The following is a 19,018-nucleotide window of genomic DNA, read 5'->3' as shown; positions in this document are numbered from 1 at the left end:
GATGCTGCTGCTGGCATGGACAAGTGTATGTGGTTGCTGCCCATAGTGAAATGTAGAAGGCCCAGTGGATGGTATATTGAGTATTTTGTCACTTTAGAGGGGACATTTTCATTTTAATCTTTAAGATCAATTTCTATGTTAAGAGTACGTAGTTATTGCTAAAAGGAGAAATGGCCCTACCTGTTAGTCCCCTGGATATATCATTGCAGGTATGTATACATTACCCAGGCTTGAAAGATAAATTCCTGATGAAGTACTTTTTTATTTATAGGTCGGAGGAAGCAGAAATGGGCTGTGGATCCAAGAAACACTGCCTGGAGTAATGATGACTCTAAGTTTGGCCAGAGAATGCTAGAGAAGATGGGCTGGTCTAAAGGAAAGGTATTTTAGAAAAAAATCCAAAAAATCCTCTGCCTTGTCAGTAGAGTTTGAATTGAGAGAAGTTGTCTTAAGACTCTGGGAGAAATTGATGTTTTTAGATCAGTAGCTGAGTTTGAATTGTAGTGGCTAGATGGTGAGAAAATTAGAATTAACCATAAATGCCACCTCTTTTGGCTTATCCTTTAAACTTCTATGATTAATGACTTTCTTACACATTGCTGTGTAATCACTTAAACATGGAATCATATGTAGTCATCAGAGTTTAACGTTGGTGGGAGTCACATTTGTTTCCGTGTCACCAGACTGCATGTATTTTCCCCATTCGTTTGCATTCTACTGTAGCCCTACTGTGCCAGTAGGGCTACAATCCTATCTTCACTTTCTGGTTAAAAGACTCTAGTTCTTGTGGTTCACATTGTACAGCCCTTTAACATTGGAGGTAGTTGACTACTCTGTCCTTGAAATTCTATGTTTTGACTTCCCTGCCATTAGCTCTTTCTTTTTGACCTCAGCATCTTCTCCTGAATTATTTGCTGTCTCTTCCTCCTCCAGACTTTTGAGCTTTGGAGGTTCTTGGGGTCCATTCCCAGACTCTTGAATACTGTGCTTGTTGTGAGTTGCTTTAGATTCTGTTAAGTCTGGAAACCTTTGCCCATTTCTACTCTAGTTCTGCCCTCTAAGCTCCAGATATGTAAGTTGATTAGCCTTCCTGGCTTTTCTACTTCGTGAACATTGCTTTCATATCTTCCTTTCTAGGTTTTCCCAAGTCTTAGAAATAATACAATCTACCTACATATTCTAACTAGACACCTTGGACTCATGCTAGTTTCCTCAGCCTCTCTGTTTCTGCCTCCCGGTCACTATTCCTGTCTTTCTAGACCACTGCCCTTGTCCTGCCACTGTCCTTGCCTGCAACTCCCATTCCTCCTTCCCTGCCTTCTTTTCCTCCTCTGGTCTATTTTGTCATACTACTAGAATGACCTTTCAAAGCAGAAGGGAATTAAATCATGTTTTTCCTTTGCTTTAGATTCCAGTGGTTTCCAAGGATTTTTAAAATCTAAATTTCTTATGTCCTCTTATTTTCTGTGTTCCCTTTAAGGCCCCCTTTGTGTCTTCCACAAGTCCTTTCCCATCTTCACTGCTCGCACTTGCTGTTCTCTTTACCTGGAACTTTATGAGTGGTCTTAATTGCTGCAGAGAACTTAAAGTACTGTCTTGGTGTCGTGCTGTATCATTAAGTAAAGGAGAGAGCCAAGTGCTCAGAATACCTACATGGGCTTCCATTCTTTTTGCAACAGCATTGCTTCAGCATCAGCAAGAGGTGCATTCTCCATAGTGTCTGCCTGGGCCTTTGATTTGTTCTTAGGTTTAATAATTACTATTCATCATTTTAAATATATTCTGTTTCTACAGACATTCTAAGAATCTGCTGGATTGTGTCCTCTTTGAAGGCAAGGATAATACCTTACCCTAGATGTTTAGTAAATACACAGTAATGGGGAGGCATCTCTTTTTATTCCTGATAAAAGTACTGTGTTTAATATCCACAGGGTTTGGGGGCCCAGGAGCAAGGAGCCACAGACCATATTAAAGTTCAAGTTAAAAATAACCATCTGGGACTTGGAGCCACAAACAATAATGAAGTGAGCAATGGTGCATGATCTGAGTGTTCTCTTTCCATAATTGATGTCGGTCTTGTAAATGTCAAACTTCTAATGCAGTCAAATAGATTGGGCAGTTGCAACCTTGGCTACTCCCTGAAACATGCCACCCCTTGCCTTGCCTGCTGTCCTGGTGGGGTCCTTTACTTGCTTATGTCTAAGAGTTCTAAACTGTTGTTGCTAAGCTTTGTAAAACGTTTTTTATAAACATGTTCATTTCAAGTAGGAAAGGAAAATCTCTCCCTGTATTCTAATAGAAGTTTATATTATTAGAAGTTGGTGGCATTTAGTTTTAAAAAGTATTGCAAGGAAGTACCTCAAGCTGGTATGAGTGGCTTATGTCTATAATCCTAGCAACTCAGACTGAGATTCCAACCTGGATAGAAAAACCCATGATGTTGATTCTGTTTCCAAAATAACTAGCAAAAAACTGGCTTGGAGGTGTGGCTCAGGTTGTAGAATGCAAGCTGAGCAAGTAAAACTGAGTGTGAGGCTATGAGTTTAAACCTCCAACAAAAAACTAAGACAATACTTAAAGTAATGTTCTTTTCTCTTGTTTATAACTACTGATTTATGTTACTTGAATTTGTTAATTTGTATTTAAAAAATTAGTGGCCCACTAGCAGGGAATGTTCCTGAGTAGTTGAATGTTCAAGGACCTGGATTTCGTCTCCAGCATTGCCTCTGTCCCCAGAAGCCACTAAAACCAGAAGCCAATCAAAGAAAAAGTTAATGCCTCTATTAAACCATTTTATATCATTATTTCTTCTGACACAGTAAACTGATAATTTGTTCCTAAATTTTTGTAGCCAGTAGAATCTAGTAGAAAATTGGAAGAATTCCTTTATGTAAACTGAATAACTTTGATTAGTTTAGTTGATTTTGACTAGAATTTCTGGACTAACTTAAATTTTCAGTCACTAAGAGTTGATATATAGTGATTTTGAAAGCGGCTTTAGAGATGGATAACAGTTTCTTAGAAGAAGCAGTATCCAGGAAACCTATTCAATGCATCTCACTTAAGCGTTCCTAGGTCGGGGTGCTTAAGGAAAGGGCAGATGTGGAGTTCTGCTCTAGTTACGTTGTTAGGAGAGGGTCAGCCTTTCATTAACTACCAGTGGGGACTCAGGAATTCAGGGATCTTGGGATTCTCCTTTTTTCTCCAGAGTTATGTAGAATTTAAGCATATCGTCAGAATTAGGCAAAGTATTTCAAGTTCAGCTGAATAAGGAGGAGTGCTGTTCTTGCTGCTTTTGTCTTTTGCACTACCTAGTTTCTCCTACTTATTTTGCTTATTTTAATATTTAGTGCACAAATTTCCTGTGGTCCACATTTGAAGTCAAGGTCAGGACTTCCAAGAAGCCCCACTTGAAAAAAAAAATTTTTTTTTTAGTGCTGGAGACCAAACCTGAGGCCTTTTAGACATATACCAGCAAAGTACTCTATCCGTGAGCTATATGTATAAGTCCCCCTTTTGTAATTAACCTGCATAAATGACATTTCAAGTTTGTATTTCTTGGCTTCATTTAAGCTTATCAAATAATATTTTAATGAGACACCTGGAATTTCATACTAACTGCCAGATTCCTCAATTTTAAGTACATCTTACCTTGATCAGTGGGAAAGTTGCAGACTTGCACCTCATTCACTGTCTGGTGTTTCCAGGACAACTGGATTGCAAATCAGGATGACTTTAACCAGCTTCTGGCTGAACTGAGCTCTCACCATGGACAGGAGACAGCAGGTAGGAAACATTAACACCATGAGTCCTTGGATTTACTGGGGAGAAAAGCCTCTCAACGTATAAAACCTTTCTATCAGATTTCTGCTTTCAAGTGTGTTATCCATCCGGAAGTCAATTGAGTGAAACAATTACAAATATTCTGTTCTGTTTACATTTTAATGGTGCATTTACTGAATGAAGCTTTGACTGTCTACAAGTATATCCTCCACCCCCCACACTTCAGAGTTTAAGAATGGCAAGATAAGCGGTGTGGGTATTCCTAGCCACTCAGGAGGCTGAGATATGAGGATCACGGTTTGAAGCCAGCCCAGGCAGAAAAGTCCCCAAGAGACTTTTATCTCTTAACTTTTCAAAAATTGGAAGTGGCATGGTGGCTTAAAGTGGTAGAGGGCTAGCTTTGAGCACAGAGAATCACAGGGACAGCTCCTAGGCTCTGATTTCAAGCCCCACAACTGATTAAAACAAATCAAAACAAAACAACAACAACAAAAAGAGAGAGAATGGCAAGATAGATCCATCTAGCTCATATCTCACATAGTAAAGTTACCTTTACAGGAATGCAGAAGTGTGACTGAAAAGATATTTTAAAAATACAAGTGGGAAATACCAAATGGGGCTATGTACAATAGCCAGCCCGTTCTGTGTTGGTTCTTCCCAGTGAAGTTTGTTTCAACTTGTAAGTGGTTCACATTGCTCAAGTGTAATCAGCTTCTCCACTTTGAACTGCTGGGTATATGTTATCTTTCCACCTCAGTCTCTCAAGTGGTTGGACCATGCCCTGAGCCCCAAGTCTATAATGGGCATTTTTCAAAAGAGGTTTCAGTGATCAGTAAATACATGACAGGTACACTGCCACACTAGTCATCAGGAAGCCTGTGCCCACCAGCCACCCCTGTGATTCTTTGAAACACACTGCCATACCTGTCTCTTGGAAACGAATCTGTTCTCCATCTCCATGTTTGTGTCACATCCCTATTATAAATGAAGCTGTAGAGGATGTACTCTTTTTCACTAAGCAGATAAACGCATTGATGTCCTTCCAGGTGTGGTGTTTGTCAGCTACTCAGTCCTCTTCATTGCAGAGAACTAGATAATACTGTCAGAGTGGGCCCAGCCAGTCACCCACCCACTGAAGTGCACTTGGGTTACATTCATACTTTTCTGTTATGAATAAGGCCAGTAATGTATATTCATGTTGAGGATGTTTTCATTTCCCCAAAGATTTTATGTCTGGAATGTGACCTCGCATGATTCATGATACAGTTTTAAAATTCTAGGCATTTGATGAGAGTTTATTAAATAATGGGCTCCTAAAAATCTTAGATGTAAAGACATTTTGTTGTAACAGAATAAGTGAGAATGGATTAGATGCATGGATTAGATGGTTTAATGCAATGTTTTTCCTCTTTTAAAAAGCCCCTTCCGACCACAAGGAAAAGAAGTCTTTCAGCCTTGAGGAAAAGTCCAAAATCTCCAAAAACCGGGTCCATTATATGAAGTTTACAAAAGGTATGACCAACCATTTTTCATGTTGCTGAGGTCTGTATGTTTACACTGATGTGTTGAAGCCTTGTCAATGGCCATTGGCTGTAGTGACTCGTGTGCACTCAGCAGCAGGTCTGGACAGACTGGGGCTGCGGCTGTGTGGTACTGGAGTCCTGGTGACTTCACTAACGTGCAGATGGGTGCAGAGGCACCCAGGTGACGTTTCAGACCAAACAGGTCCTGCAGTGCAGCTAAAAATTGAAGTCAGAATGCTATTTAGAGGAGAAAAGGACATTATGTGGTTAGGTGAGAAGATAATTTTAATCTACTGTTCACATTTTCTGTTTATACCTTCATGTTTTCCAGAGCTGAATGTTGGTATGTGACAATTTAGCTGATTTATAATAACACTCTCATTCCTCTGTTGATCTTAGAGGTAATGTTGGAAAACATGTCTAAGGGTTGGTTGGGCAATAGATCTGTCTTTGTTACCACCTCCCAGGTTCCTTCCTACCTTTCCAGTAAGTGTAATTATTTGCAAATGCAGCTCTGTTCTTTAACCACTAGGTGGTGGCCCTGTTCTGGTGAGAAGCCATATAGCTTGGCTCGATGAATTCTCCAGATGTTTTCCCACAGGATGGCCACAAAGCTTATTTGTGACATTCTGTACTTAAAGTGTACTAGGCATGATGGTGAGGGTGCTGTGATACCCAGTCACTGTCTGCCGGTTCTTTTCCAGAAGAAGAACCTGCCTCAGTAGGCAGGAAAGCGAATCCCTTTGCTTTAATCTTATTATTAGTCTTAATCCAATGACTGGGGAAGCTGGAAGTCCCACAACCTGCCTGAATAGAGTAGAGATGGAATTCTGCCTATTTTAAATGTTGTTGGCATTTCTTATTTGGGGCCAAGATCCCAAAAGATAGAACTGGCTTTGGTTTAAGTGAAAGGCCAATGCAGAGCTGATGGTATTCTGAAGCTGCCTTGGAATTGGATGCATGGAGACTGGTCCTTTCTTCCACCTCCCACAAAGTGTGTTTTGCATGCATCTTTCCTATTATTCCCTTTTTCCCCCACACATGATCTGCTTTATTGTTAGCTTGCATGGCTTTTACCAATCTGCTGCAGCACAGAAAACAGGCTTGGTTGGCCTCTAGTCCTTTTGAAGAGAGAGTAATGGCAATCCTTTAATTCCCAATTCCTTTGACAGTCCTTATTTCTTTATTAGATCCTACAGGAATAATAGAGACACAGCACAAGGATGCTGTTGCAGAGCGCACAAATGAAGTTGAAAGTGGATGGTATAGCAGCTGCTATTGCTTTTGATCTGATAGCAAAGGCTTGTAATTGTCCTTTAGTACCTGACTGCATGCTTGATTTCAGCTGAAATATTTGCTGAAGCTAGGACAAGCCTTACTAATCTGTTTAATCTACTGGATGCTGGCAGGATCTGCTTTCTATTTCTAGTTAAGCCACTCCCGTTCTGGGTGGCCCTGTCAAACTGTTTGGTGCTTTCATTTTCTCTCTTACAATGAGGGCTACTTATTGAAGGGCAATTTCTTTGTGCTGGTGTTTTTACTGCATGTCAGTGGTAAACACTGTGTTCCCTTTAGGAAACCTGTTTTAGGTCCAAATGGGCCTGACTTGTGGCCATTGCTGTCTCCCAGACAAGTCCTTGAACCATTTCCCTGCTTTCAGACTCAGTTTCCTCTTTTGTAAGTCACCCTGAATCTCTAAAGGAGGCTCTATTTTTAATTTATGTGAGATGATCCTTTTGTGCAACTTAGGACTTTTTCAGCATTGTGCATAATAGACTTTCAGTGCTCTTGATGAAGGCTACTAACTGTGGTCTAGGAAATGAAAACTGGAGCATAAAGAAAACCTTACCCCAGCAGGACTACTATAAAACTTACTGACATCTAATTATGGACCATGTCATTTTAGTAATCATAATTTATGATTTTTATTTGAAATAATTAAATAATTTAAAGTTACTATCATCCATATTTGTTTAAGACCTAACTTCAATATAGTTTCTTTAATTTAAGAAGTAATTGGTAAGCCCACATCTATAGAGAGGAAAAGTGTTTGTGAAGGCATTTTAAAAAAAATCTATATAGTGAGAAGTTGTCCAGGAGAGCACTGCTTTCCCTTTCTGAGTACCGTAGCTGGATGGTAGGTCACATATGCTGTGCTAGTCCTCTACATTTCATTGTGGTAATTTACACAGACTTGTGACAGCTAGTGATGTTTTATATGTAACTTAAGGAAACCATCTACCTGCACCAGGTGATTAACAGCCTGGCTAGTTCCTGTTAGAGTTGACTGGTAGTGAAGAGCCTTGTTCCCCCTTCTGATTCTTTAGATTCTTTAAATACCAAGTAACACCATTTTAGGATTTTTTAAAAATACTGATTATTGCTGGTGCCAGTGACTCACACCTGTAATCCTAACTACTTAGCAGGCTGAGATCTGAGAATCTCAGTTCAGAGCCAGCCCAAACAGGAAAGTCCAGGAAACTCTTATGTCCAATTAACTACCAAAAAAGTGGGTCTGTGACTCAAGTGGTAGAGCAAAAAGCTCAGGGACTGTGCACAGGCCCTTAGTCCAAGGCCCAGGACTGGCACCAAAAAATAAAAAACAGATTCTTCCTGTTGGCAATTGGAATGTCAGTTATTCAGCCCTCCTAGGGTTCTTAAATCTAAAGATTCAAATATGGGTTTCTGATGTTCCCTTGTAGTGAAGTTGCCATCATCTTCTGCCCTGGCTTTCTATTCATCTATGCACACACACACTTTTATTTATTCTTGCAGTGCTGGAGAGCAAGCCTAGGGATTTTGGCACACGCTAGGTAAGCACTCTGCCACTGGGCCACAGCCTAGCTCTTCTTATTTATTTATTTATGGTTGATCGTGGGACTTGAACTCTGGGCCTGGGCGCTGCCTCTCAGTTCTTCAGCTCTACCACTTGAGCCACAGCACCACTTCTGGTTTTCTGCTGGTTTATTGGAGATAAGAGTCTCATGGGAACTTTTCTGCCTGGGTAATTTTGAACTGTGATCCTCAGATCTCAGCCTCCTGTGCAGCTTGGATTACAGGTGTGAGCCACCAGCACCCGGTCTCTTATTATTCTTGATTGAAAAATGCAAATGAACTTTAAACAATTGTACAAACCAAGATCCAACAAAGATACTTTCCAAACCTACATTTCTTTGCCTTGCCCCCTTTTTACTCTGAATAAACCACTTTTGTATACTGTTTTGGGAGGACGGGAGTCAGTCAGTGTTCTTAGTCATGTTTACATATTACTTATTACATATTAGTCATGTTTACAGAATATTTCTTTGGGTTTCTTTCTTCCTGTAGATAAATAAATAGATAAAAGCTCTGTGTTTGGTCTGGATTATATTAGATGATATACATTAAATTTATCTTACCATTTGGTTAATTTTCAGAAAGTAATCAGTTAATTAATACCTTAAATTCCTTTGAATCATATTTGTTTTTGATAATACTGAGGTTTGACCTTAGGGCCTTGTCTACATGTTTTTTGAGCCTCAATTATAATAGAATATTGTGATTCCTTTTATTGAATTACTGAGTTTAACTCAGTGACTCCACATCATCAAGCATTTGCTTTCTATGTAGACATCTTGGTATGACACGTGTTTGAGTATAGCAGCAGTGTTCCTCCATCTCCCATTCTGATTGTTGGGAAAACTTGATTACCATGATTATTAGATAAACAGCTAAAGCAGTTCTCTTCTGTGGAACTGCTCAGCCACATGTGGACTTTAGTATGGCATCTTGGCTACTGAAAGCTTTTCTTTCCAATTTTCAAGATGCTATAGCCAGTTGGAGACTAGTAAGGAAATGAGCCAAAACCAGATAGATAGCATCTATCGCTATTCAACGTTGTTTGATGTCATTTTCTCAAAGATTGAAGTTTATCAATAGTATTTGTGGTGATTTTACCATAGTTAAGAACTGATGATAGTAAGCTTTCAAAGTTAATTTTTAATGTGTATTTTGTTCAGAAATGACCATCATTTTATATTTTTTAACTATTCAACCAAGATCATGAATTAATAATGATCTCAAAGTCACTTCCATGTTCATGTTTTCATCCACCTTTTGTCCTTTTCTGGTGGTCTCTAACTTTTACTTCTTCTCTTTGCTTTTGTTTTCCAGATCAGATCTAGAGCAAGGCTGTAACAATCCTGACATCTACAATTAATTTAGTGAACTTTGTGCTGGAGGATAGAAATGTCCAATATGTGAACCTGTCACCCAAACTTCAGAAACATTTACACCTCCATTGGCCCAGCTTACTGTCTCTGTGGGCTTGGCATTCTTCCCTCTGAGTTTTAGATTTGTTCTTTGCCTCAGTGCATTAATATTTTACCTTCATGTCTTAGATTATGATGTCCCAACTGTCCTTCCTACTTGATCCTTATAGAGCTGCTGTAAAAGAGTTCTTAATTTACATATCCTTTTAGAATGTCCCTTCTATTCCAAAGGATAGATTAGAGTAGCTGGCTAGTGCTCATTTTGAGCTAGATTTGATTTCCTTTTCTGAAACTGAAATTCATCCAGAATGTGCTTTGCAGCGGAAATGGCTTGTGCTGATGACAGCTGAGGGGTAGCTCTCCATACCTGATGAAAGTTGATCTACCTCTCACAACCACCACCTCTTCCCCCATTCATGGTTCATTTCCTGGGTTCCTATTTATAATATGCTTTAATCTTTTTGTGCGTAGGCATTCCTTGAGTTCTTTTTTTGTAGTGGGTCTATTTAATTGTCAGTACCAAAAAGTCTAGTTTTGCTCAGGTTGAAGGGAGGAGAGCGCTTCCTGTTGTACCACGGTGGAGCCTTGCTTTTAGCAGGAGCAGGGCGCGCCGACTGTGCCAGCTAACCGGGTACTGCTACCTTCAAATTGGTTCTGAGACCTGGTTAAGTTAAAGGAAGTTTTGTTTTTAATTTTACAGAGTCACTGACCAATATCATACTTGAATGCCCCAGTGATAATCAATGAACTAGAACCTTCTGGGTCATGACATTAACTTTGCCAAGTCAGTTGGCTGCAGGAATATAAGAAGACTGATGGGGATGGTGGGATTTGGCTTCCAACTTAAAACTCATATTCCTGTGTTTGATCCACACTGCCCTCCCCAGGCTTGATATGCAGTGATTATATTTTTAAAATGTATTCACCATGGAATTGACAAATGGGGATGGATTTGGCTGGCTGCTTCTAGAGCATTATTTGGTAGAAGTGGAAATTCCAAAGAAGTGAATTTTAAATTGGTTGGTTTACAGCTTTGAAATTAAGCTAGATTTTAAAAAGGATTCCAGATCCTTAGGACACTATTTTTACCAGACCTGTTTAGTTTCCTGCACTACCATTATAGTTCAGAACATTTTAAAAAGAAAAATTCAAGTTACTATTTGCATCTACTCCTTGAAATTTTTGCTCATTTGGTTAATATTATTGTGATCTTATTTATCAGTAATTATTGAGTGAATGAAAAATTTTAAATTCTAATAATATTTTTAATTCTGTATTTCATTATCTCAAGTAAGTAGCAGTGTCTCTTAGAAGTGATTGAGATCTGTTTTTAAAACAGAGAACCCAGAAACCATAGAGTTCCCTTGAAGGCACACCGTTGGTAGGGCAGGCTTTAAAATTCAGTCTGTCTTGCAGCTTGTATGCTCTAGATTGTTTCTGAAACAAGGAATAGTGGTGAGCAGTTCTAATTCTAAGACATTTATCATCATCTTCATCAGAGAGTTGTAATGTGTGTTGCAGAACTGTTTATTTCTTGACCACAAACCATCTTCCCATCACAATCTGCATGTTTATATTTGTGCTTCTCGCATTGGAACAAATGGTCTTATTCAAAAGCATCATATTGGTTTTCTAGGGAAGGATCTGTCATCTCGGAGCAAAACAGACCTTGACTGCATTTTTGGGAAAAGACAGAGCAAGAAGACTGCTGAGGTATCTGGCCACATGTGTAGAGACGTTTTTGTGTTGCTTGTTTTCCCAGGATGTAGGATTGTTTATACCAGTTATTAGTAGAGCCCCTCGCCCCCATACATACACTTTTAGAGGTTTCATATGAAGGCTGAATCTTATCCATGTAATAATAGCTGAGTTTTATAAGGATTCTTGTAAAAGGTATGTGCTATCTGTTTTTCTTTACCGGCACAAGGGTTAGATTAAAAAAAAGCTTCCCTATTTGATTTTAGTGAGGACGTCAATGTGTGGTGAGGAGTGGGAATCAGCAAGGTCAGGGCAACCCTGACTGGTAGCCATCCTGGGAGTGCTGCTCCATTGTCATCAGTGTGGCTGAAGATTGGGTTTCTCAAATGGTCCTGTGCCTGAGTCTCCCTGGGAACTGCAGACTCTGGTTCAGAGGTCTGGGCTCAGAAGCTGAATGTGATTCTGTGTGCTTCTCTGTGTTACTGGGCTAGGTCCCACACAGAATAGGCTTTATACCCTGTGTGTATGCAGAAAACAGAATCTGTTTAACTTGAATCATGTGTGCAACACATATCAAAAACCTCCCTAAAGCAAAGTAACTTCTGTCTTTGATATGCATGTGGATTTTCATAGAAGTTTGCTTTTATCTGTTAAGTTTCAAGTACACCTGTACTTTCTCTAAATACAGTGTTGCTAAGAGACTTGCTGTGTTATTTGTAACAGTCCACCCAGCCAAGGGTGAGAGGCCTTTGATCAGATTTGTTTGAAAATACTTCTTTTGGCTTCTCTCAGTTGGAAGAAATATTGCTGTGGTTTTCCTCTGTTGACCCCAGTAGCAATATTGGCTTGGATTTATGGTTGACATTGCCAAACATTGTAGCTAGAATTCATTGTATCTAAGAGGAAATTGATCAGCTACATTCCAAAGTTGGACTTTTTCATCAGCTCCATACTACACAATGAGCAGCTTAAAGACAAGACTTGTGTTGTTCCCAGTTCTGGGTCCCCAGCATGTGCCTGATAACGTGCGTGCCACATTGTAGAGGTCCATTAAATTGACTTTCATTGTACTTCTCTGTTTTGAAAATTGATTTTATTGTTATGCATCTCAGAAATCATGGTTTATACAGCTTCAGCATTGATATTTGAAATATTACTTTGAAATGTTTTCATCAATAAATACCTCTTCTTTGTGAGTCAATATTCAGCCTCCTTTCCCCGCTCTATGCCAAGCAATACTAGGATCCACAGTAGATTCTCCAGAGAGGGTTACGGAATGGGTGTTTGCTTATGCTATTTTATGTTTTAAGAAATCAGTCTGATTTGCAAGATCCTGGTTTTCTGACACTGAGTCTTGGGCTAGAAGTTCTCCATATTGTGTAGTCACTGTGGGATCTCTGATCTGATTCTTGGTACTTCCAATTCCTTCAACTGCATAGCAGAGTTGGGCTACTCAGAAGTACTTGCCTGAAAACTTTTAACACCCTATGCTGTGCTGCAGTGGCTGTGTGCATCTCATTCCCTGTGCTTTTGAAATCTCACATGTCTTTGTGCTATACAAATTGGAAAGCACTACTCTGGAGTGCACAAAATCAGAGCTATTTGTACCAAAGAAGGAGATGAAAGCCAAGTGCTGGTGGCTCATGCTTGTAATCCTAGCTACTCAGGAGGCTGAGATCTGAGAGTTGTGGGCAGGAAAGTCTATGAGACGCTTATCTCTGATAAAACTACCTAGAAAAAGCCGAAGTGGCACTGTGGCTTGAGTGGTAGAGCTAGATTTGAGCAAAAGAAGGGATATAGCATCTAGGCCTTGAGTTCAAGCTTCAGTACTGGCAAAAGAAAGAGAAGGGGATAAAGAAGTGATCCAGTGTTGAATTAAAATTACTTGGGCTTATTTTTAAGAACCTGCAGGTTTTTGTCCTGGCCATTACCTGCCAGGAGTTGTGCATCCAAGAGCAGTTTTGTGGTCATATACATGTGCATGTATGTGTGTATGTGTGTGTTAAGTGTTCATTTGGTTTATAGGCTGAAGTTAAAGATACTGAAAAACAAATTCCATTAGTTCCTATCTGGTTGAACTTCCTGATATTCCTGGTTTTTTTTTTCCTCCCCCACCATCCCAGTTTCCTTCCTCTATCCAGCTTGTTTCCTGATTTGGCCTTATCACTAGAGAAAATATTCCTAAACCACATGGAGGATGGAGAATGTGTTACCAATAATCCTACTGTGTTTCTCTAAATAACAGGCAGGCCTGGGGCATATGCTCTTGGAAAGAGTTGTCAGTTTCTCTACCTCACAGATCTAATTGAATTAAAAACCTTGTCTGCTCTCCCAGTATACCCAGTTAATGATTGATTTCTTCTGGTGGTGTTTGCTTTTTGAATGGAAGCACAGCTCCTTTGCAGTTTGTTCCTTTCTTGTCTGTTATCACAAGATGTCTTTCTTTTCCTTTTTAAAAAAATTATTATTATTTAGTCTGAAAACTACTTTCAAGCAGACCTTTTTGTTCAGTTTGATTTGCGTGGTGTTTTGGCTCTGGTTGGATTCAGTGCCTTAAAATGCTTTACAGGGAAAATCCCTGTAAAATGAAGAATCTTTTTTTTTTTTTTTTGAAGAACCTTTTCTTTTGGTTTTAGTTGAATTTTTACTTGAAATATCTTTGGATTAAATTCTATTTTTCCTTCCCTTCTAGATTTTTATACTAGCAAGCTATATGAGTAAGCTAGGTTGAGTGTTGTAAGTGTTTTGTTGCCTGTGTTCTGCCCACCTTATCCTGTCCCCACCACAAAGCTGGGCACACTGTTTCTAAGGCAATGGCTTTCCCGGCCAGTTGATGCTAATCTTTATTTTTGGCCAGTCCTGGGGCTTGAACTCAGGACCTGGGCACTGTCTCTGAGCTTCTTTAGCTCAAGGCAAAAACTCTACCACTTGAGTCACAGCACCACTTCCAGCTTCAGTACCATGTAGTACTGAGGAATTGAACCCAGGGCTTCATGCATGTTGGGCAAGCACTCTCCCACTAAGCCACCTTCTTAGCATTGATGCTAATCTTTTAAAGAAGAGCCTTTTATTTAAATTAAGACCAAGCCTGTAAACAAGAAATAATGCACTTGAGTTTTAAAACTTCTTTTCCCCAGCAATAATTACTTTATTCATTATTGTCATCATTTGATCATGGATACAGGAATCAAGATTCAAAATATTCTTTCCAAGTTGGGACATTCAGCTAAAACTTATGTACCTCTTTAAGGTGAAATAGTATGAAGATATGTGATGTGAAGCCCCATTTAATCCTGGGAAGATATGATTTGGTACCAGTTAAATGAAATAAGTCAGTTGTGGGGCTTGAACTCTGGGCCTAGGTACTGTCCCTCAGCTCTTCAGCTCAAGGCGAGCACTCTACCATTTGAGCCATAGCGCCATTTCCACTTCCAGTTTTCTGGTGGCTGGTTGGAGATAAGAGTCTCATGGACTTTCCTACCTGGGCTGGCTTTGAACCACGATCCTAAAGATCTCAGCCTCCTGAGTACCTAGGATTACAGGCCTGAGCCAGCCCAGCTGCCTGACCACAAATTTAACCTAAACTGCAATTTGCCCATGTGAAAGCAACAGGACTTTTGATCATTTCCTGCTTGGAAGCTCTCTGGGCTGTTCTGTTCAGGCCTAGGCACTAGTTTTTTAAAGGAGTATGTTCAGAGACACATTGTGGGACATAAGTTTCTAAAAAGCATGCTGTACATGCATGGCAGAATTGGGTATGTTTAGCAGACAAGCAGTGAGGAAAAGTAAGAGTCCCAGTGGATGAGAATTGGAGGAAAACTTCTGCTCAGAGAAAGGAAGCAGCCTGGGCCAGTGCAGCTGGCCCGTGAAAGGATGCACTTTGGCGTTGGCTTCCCGAAGAAACTCTTTATAGAGAAGTAATGGGCTGATCTGAAGGCCTCAGCCCTAGCCCTCTGTTTCTGAAAAGGGAGTTGTGGAATCTCATGGGAAACAATGCTAATGAACCAGTTTTGCTTTGAAGTTTCAGGGTTTTCTAGGCTTCAAGGAAACATTACTCAAATTGTTGCCATTACTGAGGCTTGAATTTAAGGCGTTGGCACTGTCTCTGAGCTTTTTTGCTCAAGGCTAGCACTCTACCACTTGCACCACAGCCCCACTTCTAGCTAGGTTCTTCTTGATTCTCATATAGTAGGCAATTTCGTTTTGTTCTTTAGGCCAAAGAGAGGAATGTGAAAGGTCTTTGGTGTGTTGTTCAAATCAGAAATCTGAGGTCATCTGTCATAACAGATTCAAGATTTACACGAGTTATTTGCAAGACTGAATGTCAAGGAGGAAAGTAGCTTTTTTGATGTTCCTACTTTATTTATAACTTGGTTTTCAAAGATGCCCTCAGTAAGACTCCCTGTTTTGTATGCTCCTCTAGATTGACTATGTCCACTTCTCAGTGGGAAGTGGCATACTGTTCACCGCTTCCTTCCCACACTTAGGTGGGCCTATGACTTGCTTGTAGTCCAGAGACAACTACTACTCCTAGTTTTAGAGCTACTATGGGACTTCTGAAGTTTTGTGAGATGAACACTTGCTCTTGAAACCTTGAGGTAAGTAGTCCAGTTGCCTTGATTCCCCAGAACCCAGACTGACCCTGCTAAGAGACTCTGAGGTGTCCAAGTGCTAGGAGACCATATGAAGAGAAGGGTCCCCAGCCACCCCTTGCTCTGCCATGTGTTACCTTAAAGTGTATAGAGAGAATCTGACTCAGAGCTGCATGGCCAGGCCCTTCCTTGAACTGCTCACCTGTAGAAACAGGGCCAGACAGTGAAACTGGCTGTTTTAAGCCACTGAGTTTTCTATTCTTCCGTAAGAAGTGTGATATGCTGGTATTTAATTAACGGAAAGCACTGAAAACCTTAAAGGTATAAAATCTTAACTGTTTTAATAGTGTTTATTAGACACCTAGTATGTGCCTAAAAATGTATTCTAATTTCTGAAGATACAAGGACATTAGGACTCAGCTCTCTTCAAGGACTTCATGGTCCTCTGCAGAAGAGGCATTGACATTTACATTAGCATCAAACAGGATCTTTTTTTTTGCTGTATATTTTCCCACGGCAGGTTAATGATCTTTTTAAAAATGTCACTACCATGTTTCAAATCCATCCTGGTTTCTCTGTGAAACATTGCTGAGAGCAATGCCACATCTTGACAGTGGTCGAGTGTCTCCCATGACCCCCACACAGATGTTGTTTCTGCCCTTCACCTGTCTCCTGGGCACTCTCTCGTCATCATTGCCTCCTTTCTCTTATTGCTCCTGCTTCAGGTTTAAGTATTTGGTGATTCTGTGTGGAATGCTTTGCTCCCTTCTTATTTTTGATCAAATGTTATCTCCATGGGCCTTCCTTGATTGAAAAGAAAACAATAAGCTCTCTGACTGTCTTGTACCCTTGGCCTTTCTTTAGTATTCTTCATAGTAGTCATCATTTGATGGACTGAATTGTTAACTGTTTCTGGTTTCCCCTCAATAGATTAGAACCTCCTAAGGACAGGAGATTTTGTACTTCCTAGCCACACCTGACATGAGGTTCTCAGCAGAGTTATTGTTGAATTGAATTTAGTTACTGCAGTATGCTCTTAAACAGTATGGGCACACAAACAAGGGAGGCACTGGTTCTTAGCACGATGTCAGAAAAAGCTCTGTAAAAAAACCTACAACTGACAGTTGAGCAAGGCTGAAAGGTAGGACGTCTGTGGCAGGAACAAGAAGAGAAGAAGCAATGTAATGACTTATTCTGTGTCTCAGATGTAAAGTCAAGTGGGATTCCTTCAGATAAGTATAAATGTGAAGGAAATCTGATGTTGAGATAGTAGAAATGAAGCAAACAGTGAATCTTGTTTTCAAGCTTCCAAATGTACACAGTTAGGTTGATGAAGATGATGGTGATAATGATGATGATGATAACTATAGTGACAACAATGAAGTCGCTGTTGGGGACAAATGGGAAAGGATTTTTATCTCCTCTGACACAGACTAGTTTGTGACCGGCTTTATTGGGAGACGAAGGCAGGTAGTTTCCTGTGTTTCATCGTAAGGTTGCATAGTGGATTGATTCCATCTTGTTGGGAGTGATAGGCAATATACTCAGCATGGTGTCCTGGATGTGTGAGCATCCACATCTGTCCTCTCCTGGTGTTTGAATAGTTGTTTCTTTGTGCTTCTGGGCTTGTCAAAGACACTGGACTGAATGAGAAATGTAGGGACCTCTCAGGCCAGTGGGAAGCCATCTGGCCAGGATGGGTATGTGGGAGTAGTGCTTGACACTGGGATGCTGGATGGTCATCCAGTGCAGGAGATGCTATAGAGCAGGAAATCATCCCAGTGAGTAAGAAGCATTATAGAGCTGAAGTTCCTATCGAGCTCAGCTCTGATAAAAGGAAAAAGAGCGAGGTATTGACTTTTTTTGGTCCCTGTTCTATCAGTGGCCTGTTAATCACCGGAGGATAAATTATTGCTCTTCAGAAACACAGAAATAGGAAGGGATACTTCTTGGCATGAAGGCATTTGTACTTTTCTTTTATTTGTTTTTTTTTTTTTCTCTTTATTGGTAGAGGATCTTTCCTCTAGCCGTTTGCTCCTTGGGGGTTTTGTTAAGGACTGAAGGGAAACTGAAGGGAGCTCTTTTGATTTATCTTCTATCCTTTCCATTTGGTCAGTCCACAGGGCTAAAATAGCCGAGTTGGCTTTAATATGTTGCCATTAGAGACCAAACATTAGCTGAAATAAACCATCATGCCTCACAATGAAAAATGTCCCTTGATTGGCTAATTAATCAGTCAAAGGGGAATGACATGGCTCTCGGCTTGAGGGACTCTGCTAGAGAGAAACAGGCTGTTGATAAATGGTTTTCCAACAAATTCATATATCAAGGAAACTTAGTCATTTTTTAACTACAGTTTGTGTGACTGCAGTTTTTTTTCCAACTTTTTCTTTTCTGCTGCTCTTGCTGTTTAGGCTGCATTTTTGTGCTGTTGATAGAAAAATATAGGATTTTCAGGTGTGAGAAAATAAATGCTTTCAACTTCATGTCTGTTAGGCTCATTGGATTTGACTACTTGGGTTTATCAGTCGGTTAAAAAATCAGTTTTCCCCAAAATAATTTACAAAATAATCTCTTTTTACCTCCCTTTAAAGTTAAAATCTCCAGGTTCTGGTCTGCCCTGCCCAAGTTTAATTCCTGACTCAGAGTTGCTGGCAGGGGGCCTCTGGCCAGTTACTTAATCTCTCCATGCTTTCAGGTCCTCATTGCTAACGTGGGGTTAGTGAGGTTATCACTGCTGGGGTCTGGTGAGGACTCTGGCAAAAGTGGTTGGCACAGGCAAGACTGTTGACCGTGGTTTTTCATCAGAGTAATATATGAACACAGATGTAAAGGTGTTAAGAAGCTTACAATGAAAAATAGCACTCTTCTCTCAGTTCCCATGCAACTCCATCTCCCAAGCCTACTCCCCACAGCCCGTTTCAGTTCTTTTAAACTGAGCCGGGCACCAGTGGCTCACACCTGCAATTCTAGCTGCTCAGGAGGCTGAGATCTGAGAATCACGGTTCAAAGCCAGTCTGGGCAGGAAAGTCTATGAGCCTCTTATCTCCAATAAACCACCAGAAAACGGCAAGTGGTGCTGTGGCTCAAGTGGTAGAGCGCTACCCTTGAGCTGAAGAGCTGAGGGATAGTGCCCAGGCCCAGAGTTTAAGCCCCACAACCAACCAAAAAA

At 40.3% G+C, this 19,018-nt stretch overlaps 1 protein-coding gene across 1 annotated transcript in view; it reads left to right on the top strand.

Moving 5' to 3' along the window:
- Pinx1 (PIN2/TERF1 interacting, telomerase inhibitor 1) overlaps positions 1 to 19,018 on the top strand; it is a 55,834-nt gene that overhangs the window by 2,407 nt on the left and 34,409 nt on the right. The window contains exons 2-6 of the mRNA XM_013024186.1: positions 272 to 381; positions 1,932 to 2,024; positions 3,708 to 3,786; positions 5,203 to 5,295; positions 11,193 to 11,269. Of these exons, the coding sequence (XP_012879640.1) occupies positions 272 to 381; positions 1,932 to 2,024; positions 3,708 to 3,786; positions 5,203 to 5,295; positions 11,193 to 11,269 (452 nt within the window). The remainder of the gene's footprint in view (positions 1 to 271; positions 382 to 1,931; positions 2,025 to 3,707; positions 3,787 to 5,202; positions 5,296 to 11,192; positions 11,270 to 19,018) is intronic.

The sequence above is a fragment of the Dipodomys ordii genome, unplaced genomic scaffold (assembly GCF_000151885.1).
Source record: "Dipodomys ordii isolate 6190 unplaced genomic scaffold, Dord_2.0 Scaffold74, whole genome shotgun sequence".
Classification (NCBI taxonomy): Eukaryota; Metazoa; Chordata; class Mammalia; order Rodentia; family Heteromyidae; genus Dipodomys; species Dipodomys ordii.
This window is presented reverse-complemented; position numbering and strand designations above follow the sequence as displayed.